The sequence below is a fragment of the Drosophila willistoni genome, chromosome 3R (assembly GCF_018902025.1).
Source record: "Drosophila willistoni isolate 14030-0811.24 chromosome 3R, UCI_dwil_1.1, whole genome shotgun sequence".
NCBI lineage: Eukaryota > Metazoa > Arthropoda > Insecta > Diptera > Drosophilidae > Drosophila > Drosophila willistoni.
In genome coordinates, this window is record NC_061086.1 from 6,824,009 (window position 1) to 6,845,551 (window position 21,543).

The 21,543-nt window shown below is 41.4% G+C and overlaps 7 protein-coding genes across 8 annotated transcripts; 1 reads left to right on the forward strand and 6 right to left on the reverse strand.

The window, feature by feature from the left end:
• Positions 1 to 6,794: 6,794 nt before the first annotated feature.
• On the reverse strand, positions 6,795 to 7,853 carry LOC26530268. Its single transcript, XM_015177016.3, has 2 exons — positions 7,784 to 7,853; positions 6,795 to 7,715 (listed from the first exon to the last, which is right to left on the reverse strand). Exons 1-2 carry the CDS (start codon positions 7,796 to 7,798, stop codon positions 6,948 to 6,950), a joined length of 783 nt encoding a protein of 260 aa, XP_015032502.1. The 5' UTR covers positions 7,799 to 7,853; the 3' UTR covers positions 6,795 to 6,947.
• A 2,413-nt stretch (positions 7,854 to 10,266) lies between these two features.
• On the reverse strand, positions 10,267 to 10,999 carry LOC26529085. Its single transcript, XM_015176955.1, has 2 exons — positions 10,985 to 10,999; positions 10,267 to 10,917 (listed from the first exon to the last, which is right to left on the reverse strand). The coding sequence occupies exons 1-2, from the start codon at positions 10,997 to 10,999 to the stop codon at positions 10,267 to 10,269; spliced, it is 666 nt and encodes a 221-aa protein (XP_015032441.1).
• A 1,103-nt stretch (positions 11,000 to 12,102) lies between these two features.
• Positions 12,103 to 13,154, reverse strand: LOC6650496. Its single transcript, XM_023180670.1, has 3 exons — positions 13,150 to 13,154; positions 13,083 to 13,119; positions 12,103 to 13,023 (listed from the first exon to the last, which is right to left on the reverse strand). Exons 1-3 carry the CDS (start codon positions 13,152 to 13,154, stop codon positions 12,103 to 12,105), a joined length of 963 nt encoding a protein of 320 aa, XP_023036438.1.
• Positions 13,155 to 13,391: 237 nt separating this feature from the next.
• On the reverse strand, positions 13,392 to 14,203 carry LOC6650497. The gene is made up of 2 exons (XM_002073082.1): positions 14,189 to 14,203; positions 13,392 to 14,117 (listed from the first exon to the last, which is right to left on the reverse strand). Exons 1-2 carry the CDS (start codon positions 14,201 to 14,203, stop codon positions 13,392 to 13,394), a joined length of 741 nt encoding a protein of 246 aa, XP_002073118.1.
• A 1,038-nt stretch (positions 14,204 to 15,241) lies between these two features.
• On the reverse strand, positions 15,242 to 16,138 carry LOC6650498 (glycine, alanine and asparagine-rich protein). The gene has a single exon (XM_002073083.3). It carries the CDS (start codon positions 16,136 to 16,138, stop codon positions 15,242 to 15,244), a length of 897 nt encoding a protein of 298 aa, XP_002073119.1.
• Positions 16,139 to 17,183: 1,045 nt separating this feature from the next.
• On the reverse strand, positions 17,184 to 18,053 carry LOC6650499. Its single transcript, XM_002073084.1, has one exon. The coding sequence runs from the start codon at positions 18,051 to 18,053 to the stop codon at positions 17,184 to 17,186; it is 870 nt and encodes a 289-aa protein (XP_002073120.1).
• Positions 18,054 to 19,290: 1,237 nt separating this feature from the next.
• LOC111519471 lies at positions 19,291 to 20,079 on the forward strand. Of its 2 annotated transcripts, XM_023180523.1 has the most exons (2): positions 19,291 to 19,492; positions 19,532 to 20,079. In XM_023180523.1, the coding sequence occupies exons 1-2, from the start codon at positions 19,291 to 19,293 to the stop codon at positions 20,077 to 20,079; spliced, it is 750 nt and encodes a 249-aa protein (XP_023036291.1). The 2 variants fall into 2 exon arrangements, with proteins under 2 accessions (XP_023036291.1, XP_023036290.1); XM_023180522.1 differs by having other exon boundaries at positions 19,291 to 20,079.
• The last annotated feature ends 1,464 nt before the right edge of the window (positions 20,080 to 21,543 follow it).

Consider the following 21,543-nt stretch of genomic DNA (forward strand, 5'->3'; position numbering starts at 1 on the left):
ATGAATTACATTTATAAATTATACATTATACTAACTAGGTACATGTGTATGCATAAAACAAATAAAAAAAGAAACAAAAACAAAACAGCTAAAACAATTAAAATTTAATAAGATTAAATTGTACTTGGTATACAAAAACAATTTCAAAAACAAAACAAACATGATTATGAAAAAGAAAAAGAGCCGATTAAATGAATTGAAAACAATATACTAAATAATAATAGTGCTTTAACACTTTTAAGGACTCAATCAATTATTTTTTATTGTCTATCTTTAGGTTCGATTTACGTACATAAATCTAAAACAATTGACTATTTATTGGCGGGATCGTCGAGATTACAAAAGTGTTTATTAGAACATATTCCTCAATAACATTTGCAACCTTACAATAAATAGGTAAACTCTGGCCCACGAGCCACACTTACAAACAGGTTCTCAATATGATTTACTATTGTCTCTTTAGGTTTATTAACTTTTCTTTTGATATAAGTCTTTATATCTATGTATCTATACAGACGTATATGTATATATTGTGTATTTATATGTTATTCGAATCACTTGTGAATGTTTCCCACCAATACAAAAGGAAAAATGTATGAAACTATAGCATTTTTCATCCTCTCACTTGCATATACATTTATGAAGATTTAAAGCCAAACACTATCTCTGTCTGTGTCTCACTTCTGTCTCGTTCTAACTCATTGGTGTACAAATTGTTGTAAATCTCATTGTCGTCGTCGTCGTTGTCACTCGAATTAAACTGCTTGAATGTGAAACTATCGTACTTCATATGACATACATACATAAATATTTACATACCATTTAGTTTACGCTGTCTAACCTATATGCAAATGTATCAGCATTATTATTATTATTAGTAATTGCATTGATTACAAATGCAAAATACATAAAGTACGTGTACATGTATTTACACAAAAATAACAGTGCATTACATAAGTGTCACAGCAATTCGCAAAACATATCATAAATGTTGTAAAATGTTATCCAAAGAGCGCAGCGGCAAAATTCCAAAAAACCAAAAAAAAAACACATACACAAAATCAAGTATAAGAGAGCGACACGCCACGGCAATTAAAACAATTAACATAATATATTTACACCAATTATTCAAATTAATTGCTAACGCTTTTTCCAAATGCATCTACATAGATGTACATATGTATGTATGTATGTGTATGCAGAAATCACAAATCAAATTGTGAAACAATGTGACAACACACACATACATATAACACACGTAATTCATACAAAAAACAACATTTTGCGATTAGAAAACCAAAAAAAAAAGTGCCACCAAAGGCAGGTGGATGGTCTAGACGGATCAGATCACACGACCAACAAATAAATACACCACACACACAAGATGCAAAACATTTTGAATGAGATTAAAGGGTTAGTTTTTTTTTAAGTGGGATTTGGCGAAGGGAAGGCAAAGATACCTCCCTTGTACCTAAAACTATGCATATTTTTCAGTCACACTCAAAATCTTCCAGTCACACACATATCATTGCATATTAAACATTATACAAAAATGGCAAATTATACAAAACAGAAACATATATATATATACACTTTAAACAAAAGGAAAGGAAGAAAGTATGAGGCAATTATATATACATAGATAAATGAGATGTGTAAAAATATTATATTTATATTTACAATTATCAAACAAACAAACACACACACATTAAACATAATTTTTCAAACACAACATCAAACACTACAAATGGCTTTAAAATGTTTATATTTATTTCAATCGTTTCATTCATATAAAGATATTCGAATATTCGTTTGCCCATTTGATAACCTTTATTTGTATTGTACAAAATGTTGTATTTTAAGAACGAAAAGAAAAAAAATAAGAACAAAAATCTAGATAAATAGTATTAATTATTAAAGCTAAAATGAATAAATGGCAAAATTGGGAAAATAAACCAAATATGAAACCCACACACACACACAAACATTCACACGACAAAAGTCAACTTTATTTATAGATACAGATATACCAAGCGAAAAAAATGTAAAAATTTCAACCTATGCAAAGATATAAAACCTTAAGTGTGTAATAATTGAGTGTGTGTGTGTATTGAAATTATAAATTAAGTATTTAATACATATTTAATTACAACAGACAAACAGAGAAACAAAAACCAAAACAAAAAAAAAACAGACAAAATGTAAAATACAAAATGCATAATTAAATCTCAGCTCTAATTAGGGCGCAAGCTGCTTGGCCAGTTGACGACAAACGAAGGATGATATACAACAATATACATACATAAATATATATATATAAAGATATATATAATATACATACAAACATAATACATGCAAACCGAAATACGAATATTTGTGGTAAAGAAGAAAACAAAAAATAAGAAAAAGAAAAATCGAAATAAAAAGAACTAAACATTACAAAATAAATGTTAAAAACAAAATGCCAGAGGCGTTTTTATTTAAAGGCTCCTCATACACACTTCTACACACACACACACACACACTCCAACACAAGCCGAAGCCGTTAAGAGGCGCGCCTCTTAAAGCAGGGCAAACGAACAAACAAATAAACAAACAAACAAAGAACCAGTGAAAAGGTCCAAAACTCAAGAACAAAAAATGGCAAATGTGAAAAAACAGAACGAAGTGGCAACCACAAAACAAAAACACTTACAGGGGCAATGCGGGGTCGTTTAGGAAGTGGGAGTGGGTGGATGGTAAGGGGGCGTGAAAAGAAGATAGGATTTTGTGGGCAAGGAGCACACAAATGCGTTAAACAAACTTGCGTAACTTTCAGTTTGACGAATATCCTTTTAATCCTTTTAAATGTGCAGGGAAATTGAAGGAGCAGCAACATGAATAAAGCTAAATAACGTAAGGACACACACACTCACATACATAAGGTCAAAAGTCGGGACAAATTACCAAAGGGGGCCCACAAGGAACATGGACAATGGCAATGGCGACGACGACGACCGTTGAGAGCCGAATGTTGTGCAATAATCAACGAAAGGATAAACTACGAAATAAATGGCAAATCAAGGGTATCAGAGCCGTAAAACACATCCGGCCCAAAAAGAAGCAGCAGATCCTTGCCCAGGGACACGAACAAAGCCCAAGACAGAAAATAACCCACTATTTTCTTTTTCCTTCTTCATTCTTGAGTCTTTCCCCTAACTGAAATGTGATTGCTGTCTGTGAAGGTGCAACAGAATGTTGTTAGGCACATTCAAAAGGTTGAGGCTGACTGACGGTTTGCCTCATTACAGAATCAAAGCCATGTACAAATACACAAAGGGGACAAGGCAGAACATGTAAATGGCTGCTACGATGATTGTGTTGGTCACAGATGTGTTCTATCGATTGCAAAATTTTGGTGACTGATGATGGGTGACGAGACGGCGACAACAACAACAACAAGTTGGCATGGAAATGAGCAATTAACGCCTGGACCTATACTATGAATATTGACAAATCAACAGATTTCTCAATTTCGTAATCTGACAGACAAGAAGAATGAAGGGTTAGTGGCGATGGTTAGTCAGTTGAGCGTCTTGATTAAGGTATAAATATTAAATAAACAACAGACCAGACAGCTGCTGCTAATGAGCCTTGCCCATGGCCAGGAGTAAGCAAAACTCTGGCAATTGGGTGAGGGAAAGAAAATGAAACAGGATGTGGTTTGTTAAGAGGCTCGTTTGCTGCTTAATTATACATGGTAGCGCCTAAAAGTCGACTAATTAATATGCAACCAGTCAGGCAAGGGAGATTTCAGAAGTGGCATAGCCACAGTTAATGAGCCAAAACTCTCAGCATGTGTGCCGAAGTTTTGACAGCCAGTCAAGCGTCTGCCTTGTGTTTGCATACACTGTGAGCCGCGGGCTGGTCTGTTTGTTGTTCCCATTGCTCCAGCAGCAAAACGCAAATAACTTAATTTTCATAGAGTGGCCCAACTCTGATGCACACTCTGGCAAGGCAACCAATAAACACTTTTTGCAACAAATTCCAAAAACTATGCACATACCAGTACCACCAGCACCAACAGGGAGTAGTAAAACTTTTTGACACCGGCAACATGGCGTACAACTGCCAACTGCAAATGCATTGCGGGGGTTATTGGTTTATGTGTGTGTGCGTGTTGGGTATACGTGTGTATGTTTGTTTGTGTGGGGATGGATCTGAGTGGTGCGGTTTTCAAATTAACAAAAGCGAACTAGTAGTGCCTGCAACTTTTTTGGCGCTGTATGTGCAACTGAAAGGTAAAGAAACTCACCGGAGATGGCAGAAAAGAAAAAAACAAAAACAATAACCGCTACAAAATGTCTCGAGCACATTTCAATTTGCACCCACCCACATAACTGAATTGTTACCCTCCCGCCCCACCATTCCGCTGCATACATATACAAAGTTGCTGCTACCATGCGGACAAATGTCAAAATATTTAGTTTTACAACAAAACTTTTGGGTACCGAACGCGAGCGTTGGCAGAAAATTGAAAAGAAATATTGGTTAGCCGAACGGCCAAAGAAACACAAGTGTGCTGCAGGCGAGGGGAGACGCTTGTACAAACAATGCCAAAAGTTTTACCCTACAAATTAAATCGGAATGCAATTTTTTTTGTTTTTCTCGTTTTTTCTTTGTGGTATTTGCTCTGTTAGCCCAATTGCTGTGTGTGTATACGCGATGCCGTTGGCTCACCGCAGCTGTCAGCTGTTCTGATTGAATGTCGTAGCTGCAACGCAGACGCCCCGCCTAGTTTCGTTTAGTTTGCACTTCTCTAATCTGAGAGATTTGTAAATGGTTTTCCTGCCAACCTACCAACCAACTCCCTATTTTGTTTTTTTTTTGTCTTTTTTTGAAGCGGAGAAATATTACTGTGATGTAGGTAAAAACTCATTTGCGCAGCCCAAAAGCATACTATACTTTCGTATCTTTCTCGGGTACGCAATTTGCAAGTCTTTTTCAGTTAACTCGAGTAGCCTTGAAATTTTATGCCACACCCACACATGTGACGCCCCTCAGGTTGGCGTTAACCTATTTAAAATTGTGTTAAGTGTTAGAGAAATAATGTTATGGAATATTTCATCGAATAGAACAAAATTAAAATTGCTCAACATTATAGTTCAAATTCTTGTTTCAATTGCATTATAAAATCAAAAACTTATTGTTTATTAAGTTTAGTTTACTTATCGTTTTATTCAAACCTTCATCTTTCAAAATGTCTAACACAAAAAAACATTTAATTCCATAATGCCACGCAGTTTGAAGGTCTCTCTAATAGGTATTGTAGTGTCGTTTCATTTAAATTTTCGAAAAGTTGTGCTAAACATTTTCCATTGGTGTCAAAAGAAGCTTTACACTAACAACATTTGAGCTGGGCGAGGTGAATAACGTTTTAATAATTTATTTTCCGCGCACAGCAGGTTGCTCATTAACAGCACACAGAGCTCCGCCCACACACACACACAAACTCAGCCGCCCATCCAACACATACGCACAGTTGTACAAGGATAGAGCACGCACTTGGTCGTCGATTTGGTCGACTGACTGCTGCATATCACCTTAATTACAGGCAGCAGTAGGATGGAGAAGCAGTCTGGGCCCAGTCAGACGGTAAATGGCAGACAAGCAAACGTCGTTTATGGTAGGGTAAATTACCTACCATTCCCCATTCCTCACTCTCCTTGCTAACAGCCACCAGCCATATTGTCGTTGTCGTTACGCTTTAGCGATTCGTTACTGTACTTGACAAAAAAAAAGTGAAAGAATAAGAAAAAGGTAGAAAAGAAAGAGAGCAAGCAACGGATTTAGTTTGCAGTCGACTGCTGATAAGCGTGTGATTCCTGCACATTTAACCCCACCCATCCATACATACACTCACACACACACACACACACAAACCCACTTTTACCCCAAACAGGGCTAACTAAACAACTGCCATCATGGCCATGAATACATGCACCGTTGAGTTGCGTTTATATCGGGCTTATGTTACATCTAAGTGAAATTTAAGGACTCCACTCAACAACGTACCAAATCCTCTGCATAGTTCATGGATATTGTTGCTGGTCTGATGATGTAAGAGTTAGGGCAAAGGGTGGCAATGGATGCGGCATTTCACATGATGAGTTTGCCTACCACGGAAGCAGGAAGCCATCAAGCCACACACTCACACTCACCCCACACATACACACACATCAAGAGAGACACAAACGAACAGCCTCACAATCAGTGTCAGCTGGCAGAACACATTAGTAGAGAAGAACCAACCAGAAGCAGGGACCCACCTGCAACAGGACATTGGCACTTAAACAGACCGCAGGCTCGAAACGATAACCCGAGCTGGCATGGGCACGAATGAGAAATTGAGACTACAACCAGACTGCTTCATTTCGATTCTAATAACTCCAATTACGAATGGCGGATGGTCTAAAATCCCCATTCTGTAAATATGTATGTATCCAAGTGGAACCTGGAACGAATCCTCTCCCGGTTATGTGTGTGCGTATGTGGGGATGGCTCAACTTGTTGCTGGGCTTTATGAAACGCCAACCGTTTTATCCTGGCTATTATTTCGAGGATTATATGTGAAAGGACAACGCATTGTGTGTTACGGGCTGGGCTTTGCCTTTTGCAAAACAAATCACCACGAAATCGTGCCGAGCCTGGGCCTGGTCTGCACGGGGCAAATTGGAGAATCCTTTACAAAGATACTTCCAATTAGTTCGGTCTGTAAGCGCTTCTGTAAATGAGTTTTCATGCAGATGCGAACATTTTTGAGCTAACAAATGTTTATTTTTCTATGTATGTATATATAGATGCTATTTACGAATAACGTGATGAGGGATCGAAGTGCTGGATTAATCTCTGTGTGGGTGTGTGTGTGTGATCATTTAGGAAACATTACCGAGAACATCAGTCAACATTTACTTTAGTCGAAAGCGACGCAGTGCGGGTGGCAGATAATCCTGGCCAGCAACAACATTCGCTGGTAAATATTCAGAGCTGGGCGAGGCCACAGCACCGACAGAAGCCACAGCTGGGGCAGCAGCAGGAGAAGCAAAGTTGATAACAGGAGCGCGGCCCTCGTTGGAGATGCGAGATACACCTGGCAATTGGTTGTACTGGTTCTGGATTGCCAACTGGGCATTGACGGCATCTTCGGGTGTGCGGTACTTAACAAAGTGCACCTCAGGCTTGTTGCTGGATGTGGACTTAAGGGCGTTGAGCTGTTTGGCCAAGTTGGCCACATCCGCCTGCTTGCTGAGCACATAAATAGCCGTTTCCTGCTGGGCAGACTGCTTGGCCAATTGAAGAGCGGCACGCTCAAAACCTTGATTCTCCGGCGTACGAATGAAGACAATACGCAGATTCTTCTTCAGCGAATTGGCAATTTCCTGGTTATTGACTCCATCATTGAATTGTTCCTCGGGAGCAGCATAGCTGTAGAATTCCTTTTGGAATTCCTCCACAAGTGGGGCAGCCTGGGGAACAATGGGAGAAGTGGCAACAACAGAAGGAGCCTCTATGGGCTGAGAAAGCACAGCTTCGCCACTTTGCACGACCTGGGGAATTTCGGCAGGAACCAGGCCACTGCCAGGAACAAATGACAGGCCAGCGTCAGCATGGGCCACGGGCTGATAGTTGTAGCCCAACTTGTCGGCACTGCAGGCGGCGGCAAAAAGGCAAAGTAACTACATGGGAATTAGATTTGGATGTGATTAGAAACCGCAAAATCTTTGAAGCCCTTTCTGTGACTTACAATGAAAACGCGCATTTTTGGTTATTTAATAGCGATTGTCTCAAACGAACGCACGACTGGAGCTAACAAATGGAACTAGTGCTGAAAGTTAATCCACAAAGCTCTTTTATAGGCGCAGTTAATGCAGCCAGACGCAGCGCGGTCGGGCACAGCAGAGTCTAACCCAACCCCCACCCCCACACTCTCATAGACCAAGCGATAGCTGATCATTTGACCTTGTCAGCGTATGCGATATTGATTTGATTTCTATGCCATTCCACACTCATTAAAAGGCCTCACAACGCATTTAAAATAAACAAGATTAGGCCTATCCATCCACAAGCATCCGTAAACTGGCCGTTTGTCTTGCCTTCTTCTTTTTTGATTTAAATGCACTTTACGACATTTATAAATATGCATAGTCTGTTGTTGTTGTTATTGTTGTTGTTGTTGTTGCTGCTGCTTCTGCCCCATACCCTAATTGATTTGTGTTGTCTGCGACAGGTCATAAAAAACCCCAAAATTCATCTTGGCCAGGCCAACCAAAGCCACAAACAACTTTTGGGGCAGAGGCGGCGGTGGTGGCGGCAGTTGGCCTGCCACTGGGTTTCAACAGCTACCGAATTTGCGGTGATAATAATCTTGGCCAGTGTTGGCCAGTCGCCATCTGACTGACTTCGCTTTAAGACAGTAATTATAATTTTCATAATTTTCCACAACTTCGCTTTCATCTGAACGTCAATCTTTTCATCGACGGTCCAGTTAATGAAGTTCCTTAACTAATTTAAACTTTTTCGCCAGCCGCCGATGCCACAGCCGAAGCCGACGCCCACTACAAAATAAATTAGGATGGCAAATGAATTTATCTTTAAGATTCTCAAAGATTATGTGCACTTGTGGGCTGGCTCCAAATTTCGTTGTTGTTTATGTAATCAAAGTTTGCAACGTTTGTGTGGTCTGTGAGATGATAAGCACTGTCAGAATTTATAATTGTATCTCATTGCCTCAAAGATTATTGCATAATTTAAGGTACATAACCACACACTGACTTTTAGATATTAAGATGAAGAAAGTTCTTAAACGCTGGATATTCGGAAAAGAATTTAATTTACCAATTCGAGTTTTGTGAAATGATTTTAGTAAATCATGCATTTTTGCTTTATTTTATCATTATTCCAGTATTCCATGTATGTGGATCTACTTTTGAAACTTGTTATAAATTGTCTATGAACATTCGAATATTTAGCTTCGACTTCATCATCATCTTTACTCTCCTTTCGGCCTACTTTAACAAAAGAAAAAGCAACCAAAATGTGCCTAATTTGGAAATGGCAATCCAAACCGGCAACGAGTTTGCAAAAATCTAGAGAATACAAAAGGAAAAAAATGGAAAAGATTGAAAAACACGCAAACTTGGCAGCTGCTGGATGGAATTCGCTTGAACCTTGGACACACCTGTGCCAAAATTGCAGCAAGTCATGAGTCCGCCGGGCTCGAATTAAAGCAACCGTGCTCCTGCTCCTGGCAGACTTCTGAAGAGGCGCCAGGACTTGAGCTGGGCGAAAATGGAATGCGAAACCGGCAGCTTTGACGTGACTGGCAAAGTTTTCTCTCCTCTGTTGGTTTTCGTTATTTTTTTTGTTTTTGTTTTTTTTGGCAGGCACCGCTAACGAGCGACAGCGACCAGGTTTGCCCGCCCAGGTTCTCATATTGCTCAAAAATGCTTAAACTAAAACTTGCTCAACAGATTTGCAGTGGCGGGAGCCTTTTTTACGGCTGCACTTCAGCGTGTCATATGGCAAACGTGTGCGTGTGTGTTTGTGTGTGTTTGACCTTTGACACTAAAACAATTTGCAAAGCGAAATGATGTCAACTTCATGGAATGAGCACTCGTTCTTGGCATCTACGGTACGGCGTAATTTAGTTGAAACATTCTTAAAGCACCGCCTGTCGAGAAACTTAACGCAAAAGAAGGGGGCGATGTTTGTAAATGGGTGGCTGGGTGGATGGTTGGCCGAATGGGATAAACTTAGGGATGTCTCATGTGGGTGAACGAGCGGCGGGAAAACTCTACGCGCAGCTCATTAAAAAGTTTGCCAAGCGACAACGTTGACAGCGACATTTTGCTTAAGAAATGATTTGCATGGTATCTGAGCCTTGGAGTCGTAGAGTGTTGGTAAAATTTCTTCGGCTGCTAGCAACACCTTAATGATTATCCATGAGATACTTTGCAGTTAAGCATGGGCTTGCACAGAGAACTCAGAAGTAAAATGTTATGGTTTGGGTAACGTGTAATTAATTATTCATAATAGCCCGGGTATAGATAAATAGCAGCTTACTTCTTCTACAATTGTGTTCGTACACAATTCAAATTAGATACAACAACAAGGGTTTCAAAAATTTCAAAACTTCTATTCAATTATTTCTGAGATTAAGTATATATTATTTTTAATTTAAACTTAAACAGTCTTTGGCACAAGTCCCATTTGAGTGATAGAGCGGACCTAACGACGTTGTCTGGGCGGCAGATACTCCCTAAAGAGGGCCTGTACCTTAGCGGTCTCTAGTTCATTGGCTTCTTCGTGTGTCTCATACTCGGAGCCGTCTTTGGGCAGGATCTTGAATATGACACGATCCAATGGCGGTCTAGTTGGTGGTGGTGGGTTTAGCTCAAAGACATCGGCACTTTCGATGGCGTGACTGATGCTCTTGCCCGGCAACTGGTCATAGCCTCCCCTCAGAGTGGCCAATGCTCGACTTACATCGGCTGGGGTGCGATATTTTACAAAGTGAACGCTCGGCTTTTGCCGTAATTGTTGCTCAATGGCAGCTTGCTGTTGGGAAAGCGCCGATGCATCCGTTTGCCGTTGCAATACAAAGATATCCAAGGCATTGCGTGAGGCTAGTTGTTTTGCTGTCAACGTGTAGAGATTAGTTTCCGGTGTTCGTATGAACACAACTTGCTGGGCGGGTGATAGAGCTTTGGCCAGTTGTCGAGCTGCCTGGTGGAGAGGAGCCCCAGTATCCCCATCTTCCGGTGGTGCTGTATACGTGAAATATTCCGTGGCAACGGGTCTTTGTGGGGCATAGATCTGGCTGGCTGGCAAGTAGGCATTATCCAGGGCATCAATGGTGCCAATGAAAAGACAGAGACACTGTCGAAGGAAGGAATAAAGATAAATTGTAATCCATGGCTTAGCTTTTCCTTTTCTTCACACTTACCATCAAGGCGCGCATGCTTGGATGGATCAATGGATACTTCGTCTACTTCGTTTTGGTGGTGGCCTGCAGCGGCTGTTTTTTAACGCTTGAAGAGCAGCTCGTTTATAATCTAGTCACAGCAACAAAACCATCCTTATATACGACAGATACAAACAACAAGCCATTCGAAAGTAAGCTGACTTCTCGGCTGCGTTATGTATGGCATTTTTTTTTCTTCTGTTTTTCTCTATTTGTATTTTTTCTGGGCATTTTTTTTTTTTTTTGCTTGAGTGTGTGTGTGGTTTTTTATGGACTTATAAAAGATTTTTGCAAACCTTTACTGTGCTCTGGTTTTTGTGTCTGAATGCTCCGATTATCCATGTTAATGTCGTTCAATTTGGAAATGCAAATTTCACACAAAAGCCAATGGACATGGAGTTGAATGTGTGTGTGCGTATGTGTGTTTGTGAAGATGTGAGTTTTGTGAATTTGACCCGAGATTGGCTTGAACTTGAATTTAATTCGCATAAAATTTACAAATGAGCTCCCAATTTGAATTAGTTAAAAAATATTTTCATATGCGATTGGTGCCCCATTGTTGTCCGTTGTCATAGACAAAGCCATTTGTTGTGACTCCAAGTGCCACTTGTGCCTCCGGCTAAGCTGGCACCTCTGATTCGGTCTCTGATTCGGTCTCTGTTTCAGTTTCAGTTTTAGCCGCATTGTCAGCCTCCGCCTCCGCAATCTTAACTACTTTCACTTGAGGCCGCTTTTATAGTCAACATTTTATTGCTGCTGATTTGTTAATTTACACGTCATTTTGATTGTGTGTTTTTGTTGTTTTTCCCCCTTTTGTTTCTCTTGTTTTTAGTTTTGTTAATAAGCAAACTCCGTCATTGCTCTGTCTTGAATCTGATAAGCCGCTTAACAAAATTTACAACTCGCCACCGAAATGATCTTGCCAAACAAAACGAAACACTAAATGTCTATTCATTGATATATATGTATACATTTTTATATTTTTTATTCGCAGTTACAACTACATAGATGTCTACAGGGACAGGGACTAGATCTATGGAGGTTTATGGCATGATCGATCTTAAAGAACTATGTATTTATTTATATGCTTAATGTCTAAATCAGAAATAGGCACGTCTTCGCCGTTTGATGCCATTATTTGGCGGTAGATACTGATTGGAGACAGTTGCAGGTGGAAGATAAACTCTCGGTTGTGACTCAGTGGGGAAGATCATGCGGCTGCCTGGTCGGTTTCTTTCATTGACACGAAAATCAATGCGACTTGACTTGGCCGTCCGTGCATCCAAGTTGTCCTGCTGTGGTTCTGGTAATGGTGGCAAATCAACCAGACCCTGGGCAGCTGCATTGTAACCCTGTGGAAATGATGCATAGCTGGGTAAGGGCGGCAAGTAGGCAGACTGCGGCGAAGGTGCATCGGGATAATAGCCCTGATCCGGTTGCGGCTGCTGTTCCGGATAGTAACCCAAAGATGTGGCCTGCTCTGCAACTGGACGCGCAGATGGCGCTCCATCGTACTGCGCCTGAATTTGCTGCTGGGCCTGAGCGGCTTCCGCATCCGTCCTGTATTTAACGAAATGAACTTGAGGTTTGTGTTTACGCTGAGTCTGCAGGGCACTGAGTTTGCTTGCCAATTCATTTGCATCCGTTTGTTTGTTTAGCACGTAAATGGCGGTTTTATCTTCGCTATTCTGTTTGGCCAGGGCATGAAGGGCTCCCTCAACCACTTTGTTCTCAGGCGCCTTGATGAACACCACCTGCAAATTCTTTTGTGAAATGGCTGCTATCTTTTGTTCAATTAGTTCTGCCTCCTCAATGGAGTCGTAGGGCGCCTCAAAGGCATAGAAATGTTTATGGAAATCGGCATGTTCGTTGTACTGATCAGCCGATTGAGTGGCCGGCAACGGAGTATACGCCGTATCATAGCCATATGGAGGTGTATCATAGCTAGTAAGTCCAGCCGTGTTCTGTTGATATTGATAGCCCAATTTTGCCGAACACCTGCTGGCTAGCAGCATAAAAAGCTAAGATAATCCATTAAAACCAAGTTAAAACCAAGTTTGTGTAGCTTCCAACTTACCACAATTCGCAGCATGATATAACCACAATGAAGATTCACACTGATGTGTCAAGCTCGGTCAACATTTTACAGCATTTTATAAACGAAAGCGAGCAAATCAAATGGGCACAATGATTCCTTAAAAGGTAAATAGCTCAATGCCAAAAGCCAAAGCCAAACTTGCCAAATTTCTTCACAAATTTTTATAAATTTGAAAATATTAAGTAATATTTTATTTCACAAACTAAATAGTAATATCAACAATATGAACAATATGTATGGTTAGGAATCAGAAACGGGTCAGTCTAGACTATAGTGGCTCTTTTTTTGGTTTTACAGGCGACTACGCAGCACAGAAGCTGGCAAATATGAGCTACCAGGTGAGCTGGGGGCAGCGACTGGAAGAGCAGGGGCCTGGGAGGCAAAGTTGAGAATGGGTGCAACTCCACCATTCTGGTACGATGAACGGCCACCCAATTGATCGTATTGCGATTGAATCTGCTGCTGGGCGTTGGCAGCATCCTGTGGAGTGCGGTATTTGACGAAATGAACTTCGGGCTTGTTGTTGTTGTTGTTGCGAATGGCATTCAATTTGCCAGCGAGATCACTGATATCAGCCTGCTTGTTGAGCACATAGATGGCGGTCTCCTGTTGGCCAGCCTGTTTGGCCAAAGCCAGAGCAGCATTCTCCAGTCCACTGTGTTCGGGTCCCTTGATGAAGATCACACGCAGAGCCTTGTTTAGAGAGCTGGACACTTGATTAGAAGCAGCCGGCTCATTAAAATCATTCTCGTCAGCTGTGTAGGTGAAGAACTCCTTTTGCAACTCGGTCTGTGGGGCATAGTTGGGAACTTCGGCCGATTGTGCAGCCTGGGGAGCTCCAATGAAAGGTTCACTGATGGGCTGACCGGCACTTTCGGCAGGGGCCGAATAAGAAGCCTGCTCCTGGGTGGCAGCCCCGAGTCCTTGGTTGTATGAAACACCAGAGCTGGCAATCTCCGATGGTTGGTAATTGTAACCCAGGCTAGCAGCGCTGGCAACCGTAATGAAGCAAAGGGCCTGAAACAGTTAAAAAAAAAGAGAGTTAGAGAAGTTTGATTCGGCTGGCAATGATTCCTGGGAATACTTACAATAAGGCAACGCATTTTTTTTTTTTTTTGGTTTAGATGGCTAACTCCACTCTAGTTGCTGGACAAATGTCAAGTCTGTCGATATCAGCGACACCCACGCTTTTATGCGAATTCGAAGCTATTGCAAATGTCATTTATCTTAGTGGCTTTTGCACCACATTTCGAAGCATTGCGATTTATTTGTGATTTTGTTTTCATCGGTCATTTGGCCAAGTTTTCCAATTCCAATTCGCAACTTCATTACTCTTTGTTAGTGGGGTTTATTTTTTTGCTGTAGGTTTTTGACCATTTGCTAATCCCTCGTTCGCTTACCCGGCGCCATCTGCCCCCTCTGTATTTGTCTTGGGTTTTATTGATTTTTGCATAATTTTTATGATTTTTTCTAATAAACTCTACGCCAGCGCCAGCTCTTCTGTTTATGCAAATCGGCCGTAGTGGGTGCTCTTGAACAGAGCTGTCGATGCTGTCCACTTTAGGCGGTTTTATTATTGGCCATTCATCCGGTCGCTCTCTTATCACTCATACATAATGTATGGAGCTGAGATGCCACTGCCTCTGCGTCTGCCTCTGCCGCAGTCGCTGCCGCCTTCGGTCAGTTCCGTCTTGCAGTTGCCATAAATTTACCCGCTAATAGTTTGTCTAACCTTTTACTTCACGCAGATTAACATTTTAATTATGATAAAAAATTTTCGTCGATTGTTTTGCGTACACTAAAAAAATGTAAATTTTTATTGATTTCCACTTGTGTTTCTTGTGGAATTTTTATGGCCTGCAATAAACACTAAAAGCTGCAATCTTTCAATCGATGCTAGCTTGAACATCACATCACTGAGAGATGTCACGTTATTGTTGCTGCTGTTGTTGTTTTGTTGTTGTTGTTGTTGTTGTTTGAGCACTAACAGCTTCATTAAAGCTCTTCAACAAATGCAGGTAAAACACTCACTCTTATTGTTTTTGTTTTTAATTTAGAATTTTATTTTGAGACATTCGACAAAAGTAGTAATAGATAACACAAGACTCAACAATTTAGCATAGAGCAATGGAATCTCCAGCTTAGAAACGATAACGCAGGCGACGGAGCACCGACGATGGCAAGTAAGAGTTGTCAGGAATGTGAGCATTTGGCTGACGGATCTGAGAAGCCGATGCGAAGTTCAGGGCATTGGCAACACCTCCGTTGTGGGACTGGCTGGTACCGCCGAGGTTGTCGTATTGCGACTGGATGGCCTTCTGGGCATTGGCAGCATCCTCAGGAGTGCGGTACTTGACGAAATGAACCTCGGGCTTGTTGTTGCTGTTGCTACGGATGGCATTCAATTTGCTGGCCAAATCGCCAATATCAGCCTGCTTGTTAAGGACATAGATGGCGGTCTCCTGTTGGGCAGCCTGTTTGGCCAAAGCCAAAGCAGCGTTCTCCAAGCCACGGTTCTCGGGTCCCTTGATGAAGACAACGCGCAGACCCTTGTTCACAGAGCTGGAAGCACGTTCCAAAGCCTGGGGCTCATCGAAGTCCTCTTCGTTGGCGGTGAAGGTAAAGAATTCCTTTTCCAATTCAGCAGCTGGGGCAGGAGCCTCATATGACACGGGAGCTTGGAAACCACCGCCCAGGCTGGAACCAGCGGCGCCAAATCCAGGGCCATCAAGACCAGAGCTGCCAAGACCAGAGCCTCCAAGACCAGAGCCTCCAAGACCAGAGCTGCCAAAACCGGAGCCTCCAAGACCAGAGCTGCCAAGACCAGAGCTGCCAAGACCAGAGCCTCCAAGACCAGAGCTGCCAAAACCACCATCCAAACCTGATCCGCCGCCCAGGCTGCCAAAGTTGCTGCCTCCCAAGGAGCTGCCAGGAGCGAACGACAGTCCTGAGCTGGAGTGTCCAACTGGCTTGTAGTTATAGCCCAGCTTGTCGGCGCAAGCCATGGTCACAAAGCACATCACGATGAAGGCGCGCATTTCGAAATAGTTTTTAGGTTTTTTCTGTTGTTTTCAGGAAGGTTCTACTTGAAGCTCTGATCTCAGAATGATATTTCGAAGCCGTGGCGTGCCATTTATATACATACATGGGATGTCAATCAGAACAAGCGTACGACTGTCATGCTCGAGATCAAGATAAGGTTCGCATTGCTGTTTCTGCTGTTGTTGTTGTTGTTGTGGTTATTGCCTCTGCTCGGCTAGGGTCTAACGTGTTTTTCTTTTCCTTCTTGACGCTGCCGCATTTGGTTTGACCGCAGCAATAATCGACGTCGACGACGGCGACGGCGTTGATTGAAATTTGATGAACTTGCAGCTTTGTGTAACCGACTAAAATTTTTATGCAAATTAACGACGCCGACAGCGCAGTCGCTGGATATTGTAGTCAAAGAGTTAACGAGTGCCATGCCCATACCCAGATCCAAATTGTTTGTCTGCGCGGTAGCCAAGTTCTTTTGTTAACTCATTTTGTTATGCTAATTGCAAACTTGGAATATTGAAAATAAGGCTCTATCTATCTATTTTGGAACTAATAGTCAAGCGTAATCATTTTAAATTGCTCACCACTTCGGATTTGGGCATTGTGAATTGTCGCCACATGCAATTTGTCAAATCGAAACGAAATCAATTTGGTCTTCTTTGGAAGGCGTGGGACGCACTCCAAGTAGTAGCCGATAAGCCAAATGTTGTACAAAATGCCCGACAATGTGCTGTCAGCCGTATGTTATAGATTGGCTAATTTGCAATTTTCATAACCAGCTCAATGGGCGGCCTCATAATTCAACCCGTTGAACCCGTTATTGGATGAAAACGAAAAACAAACAAACAAACCAAAAGAAAAGAAACCAAAAAACAATCAGAGGAAAAAAATGGAATTCAAATCATTTTCATGACGCCAAAAAAAATATTATGTGCCTAGGAATTTTCGTTGACCAGATCCGCAAACTATGTAGAAATTTAAATTTAACTATCAAATTTATTCTCAAAGCATTAACAAAACAATAACAAAGGAATGTCGTATCTTAGCTTAGAAGCGCAGACGACGCAGAATGTTGGCGGGCAGATAGGTGCTGCCGGGCGCGGCAGGGGGAACGTACGAAGAGATGGGTGCCGTGGCCTCTGGCAGAGCAATGGATGGAGCAATGCGGGCCTCAGCGGGAGCAGGGGCAGCAACTGGGACTGGAGCACTTGAAGCAAAGTTCAAGGAGCTGGCCACACCACCATCGTGGTTGGATGAGCGTCCACCCAATTGATCGTATTGCGATTGAATAGCATTCTGTGCATTGGCAGCATCCTCAGGAGTGCGGTACTTGACGAAGTGAACCTCGGGTTTGTTGTTGTTGTTGTTACGGATGGCATTCAATTTGCCTGCCAAATCTCCAATATCGGCCTGCTTGTTGAGGACATAGATGGCGGTCTCCTGTTGGGCAGCCTGTTTGGCCAAAGCCAAAGCGGCATCCTCCAAGCCACGGTTCTCGGGTCCCTTGATGAAGACAACACGCAGAGCCTTGTTAAGAGCGCTCGAAACCTTCTCAGAGGCAGCTGGATCGTAGAAATCACCCTCGTCAGCTGTGTAAGTGAAGAATTCCTTCTCTAGTTCGGGTTGGGCAGCAGCATAGTTGGGAGCATCGGCGGATGGAGCGGCAACTTGGCCACCAAAGTCAGAAATGGGGCCTCCAAAAGAACCGCCAGACGAGGCAGGTCCCGCAGAGAAGGAAGGTCCCGCAGCGAAGGAAGGTCCCGCAGCGAAGGCAGGTGCATCATTACTGGCCGCTGCACCGGGTTGGAAGGAAAGTCCCGAACCGGAATGGGACACTGGCTGATAGTTGTAGCCCAGCTTGTCGGCGCTGGCCAAAGCCACAATGCTGAAGCACAATAAGGCGGAGAATCGAAGCATGTTGATTGAGTGGGGCGGATGGACAATGTGATGGTGATATCGAATGACTCTGTGTCTTTTATGCAGATGCAGAAATCAATGTGGAGCATATATCGTTATGCAAATTACAGAGAATCATTGGTCTATTGCAATCTAGTTCTGGTCTATGTCGACCATGTGTATTACCATTTTGAATTAAATATGCTGCATTTAGCCATAATTTTGCGTTATTCTTTTTCGCGCGATTTTGTTTCTTTTTTTTGTGGTTAGTTGGCATAACCTTGATGAAATTGAAATTTCCATTTTTGACAAATCGTTCAAAATCAATAAAAATCTAACCATAATAAAAATCTGCTTATGGCCTGGCTAGATTCAACAAGCATCGTAAACCCAATTTAAGGCAATTTCCATTGGCCAGCAAACACTATGATCGGGATGAGAAGTGTCGCCCAAAATTGCTCGAAATGCAAACAAAACGCTCGAAAAGCCGTTTCACATGCAAATGAGGCGCGCCTAGTCAAATTTTTGCTGCCAAAGAAAGAGAAAAAATAAATATTTTAACGATTCGCGAAATTATTATTGCCTTTTTTTGAACGGCTTTGTTTTGTCGTATTGGCTTTTTGTATTGCTTTATGCAAATGTTGCGGGTGGACGCGGCCTTCCGCAGTCGCTCGACGCCGCGGCGCCGGAAGTGACCGCCGCCCCATCATCGATAAAAATAGACACCAGCACCAACATCAAATAATGTCCGATGGCAAATACTGACGATCGCTAATTGACCCTTGAACTGCTCCGACGAGTCATCGGCAAATGAGATAATTTGATAATTGGGTATTTAATAAATTACTTGGCGCCACTAGTTTAGCAAATCGGAGTTTAACAGCATTCTAACCAATCAGTTCCCAGTGATAAAAACCAAAAGCCATTAAACTACAAACTGAACTCACCCAAACTCATTTGCATTCGTTTATCAATAAAAGTATGCAAAAATTTGCAGTCTTGCCAAGAGCAGCGTGACAAATCATAAAAATATAATAAAGAAACGAAACTGCGCGATTTTAAGCATATTATTTATGCATTTTTAAAGCAAATTCAAATATATTAAATTTCAAATATTTCCATAATGCATTGGCCATCTTTTGTCTAACGCTTAGCGCTGCCCGAATTTGGCCAATTCGAAGAACTGAATCTTGCACTTATAAAAGTGAAGACTGCTGCGGAATAAGGCAGTAACAAATCATCCAATCATCAAATCACAATGCGTGCCTTTATCGTCCTTTGCATCGTAGCTTTGGCCAGCGCCGACAAGCTGGGCTACAACTATCAGCCAGTGTCCCATTCCGGTTCGGGACTTTCCTTCCAACCCGGTGCAGCGGCCAGTAATGATGCACCTGCCTTCGCTGCGGGACCTTCCTTCGCTGCGGGACCTTCCTTCTCTGCGGGACCTGCCTCGTCTGGCGGTTCTTTTGGAGGCCCCATTTCTGACTTTGGTGGCCAAGTTGCCGCTCCATCCGCCGATGCTCCCAACTATGCTGCTGCCCAACCCGAACTAGAGAAGGAATTCTTCACTTACACAGCTGACGAGGGTGATTTCTACGATCCAGCTGCCTCTGAGAAGGTTTCGAGCGCTCTTAACAAGGCTCTGCGTGTTGTCTTCATCAAGGGACCCGAGAACCGTGGCTTGGAGGATGCCGCTTTGGCTTTGGCCAAACAGGCTGCCCAACAGGAGACCGCCATCTATGTCCTCAACAAGCAGGCCGATATTGGAGATTTGGCAGGCAAATTGAATGCCATCCGTAACAACAACAACAACAAACCCGAGGTTCACTTCGTCAAGTACCGCACTCCTGAGGATGCTGCCAATGCACAGAATGCTATTCAATCGCAATACGATCAATTGGGTGGACGCTCATCCAACCACGATGGTGGTGTGGCCAGCTCCTTGAACTTTGCTTCTCAACCAGCTCCAGCCCAGCTTAGCCACGAAGCTAGCGCTCCTGGTCCCAGCTACTTGCCTGCCAACATTTTCCGCCGTTTCCGTTATTAAGTTGTTGATTGGAAAACCTGTATTTGTTGTTAATTAGTTTTCATGTTGTTTAATTAAATAAATCGAGATTCACAAATAATTTGTTTTACATATCTGTATTTATACGTATGTATATAAATAAGGTGTTATATAGCAAGATTGCTACTTGCAAAATCTTGTGGGCTTAGAAGATAATGTTTCCTTGTTGTATTCAAATAGCCAGAGGTTTCTGGTTTTACCAAAAACGCCGACCAGAAAGGTTTTTTCTAAACTTCTTAAAAAAAAATCGCTTTGGCAGTAAACGGCCTTAAAATTATTGTGAAACAGTCAGTCAAAAATGTGAAAAACTGCTGCATTTTATTTAAATATTTTAATACTCACCGCATAAAAAATTGCCGCCATACCGCTTCAAATACACAACTCATGCACAAATTTAAAACTGCAAAGGTTTTTGTACTGAATTTTGTTGTTATCATCAACTTTTCTCTTCCTATCTAAAGTAATCAGCCATGGAATCTTCTGTGAAACAATTTTATCAAAACGTAACAGTTAAAAAGTAACTTCTGTACTTTATACAAATAATTGACATAAATTCTTTGGTCTAAAGTAAAATTTATTGGTATTTGTTGCATCTAAGACCTTATAGCTGTGGCTACTGGGGCTCAAATATTTGAATATACTTTTTTAAATTAATACAATTAATTAATACAAATAAATTAAACGAAATCTAAATCTCAACACAGATTTGTAAAATAGTAACTACAATTCTTTGAAAGTACAAAATTACGAGATTACAAATGATTTGCCTCATACTCAATGGAATAAAATAGAATTTTGCAAAAATTTCATCTACCCAAAAATATATAGTTTTTTGATTATTTTTTATGAGAATAATATTAAACATTGGTGAGAAATTTCAAGGTTAACTGATTAATGGAGTCCACCCTAAGCTCTCAAATAATCAAAATATTTAATTTTAGCTCGATATTTTGGAAAAAACCTATTCAAAGGCACCGAAAAAGTATTTAGTATCTGAGACAAATTTAGGTTAAAGTTAATAAATTGCAAGTCTCTATAAAAATCTAATAAATGTCATTTTAGTTTTAAAATTTATTTACACCAAATGGCAATGAATACGATACAGATATCGTATCTGTATAATATAATTATATCTTTTTTATAACTATTTAATATAATAAATTGCAATCTTTGGCTAAAGCCTCACATCCTAAGTCAATTAACAGTACACATTTAAGATAAAATAACGAAAATTTTAAATGGGTGGGAGTCCAACCAGTTTTGCGAATTATTGTGCCATAAAATCAGTCCATTGACCTAGCTGAATATACGAAATGTTCTTCCGGCAAAGTTCATTTTCAACTCTGCACTTTAAACTGAATATCTTTGTTTGGTCACATCTAATTTTGAATTCTGCTTTTTATTCAAGAACTAAAAAGAAAAAAAAAGAAAAAATACACCAAACTT

What these genes read in the sequence shown, in the direction of transcription:
- LOC6650496 (XM_023180670.1), bottom strand. An exon ending in GTTATATCATGCTGCGAATT is followed by an intron (nt 13,024 to 13,082) that starts GTGGTAAGTTGG and finishes GGATTATCTTAG; the next exon opens with CTTTTTATGCTGCTAGCCAG.
- LOC6650498 (XM_002073083.3), bottom strand. Translation starts at nt 16,138, where the DNA reads ATGCGCGCCTTCATCGTGATGTGCTTTGTGACCATGGCTTGCGCCGAC.
- LOC6650499 (XM_002073084.1), bottom strand. Translation starts at nt 18,053, where the DNA reads ATGCTTCGATTCTCCGCCTTATTGTGCTTCAGCATTGTGGCTTTGGCC.
- LOC111519471 (XM_023180522.1), top strand. Translation starts at nt 19,291, where the DNA reads ATGCGTGCCTTTATCGTCCTTTGCATCGTAGCTTTGGCCAGCGCCGAC.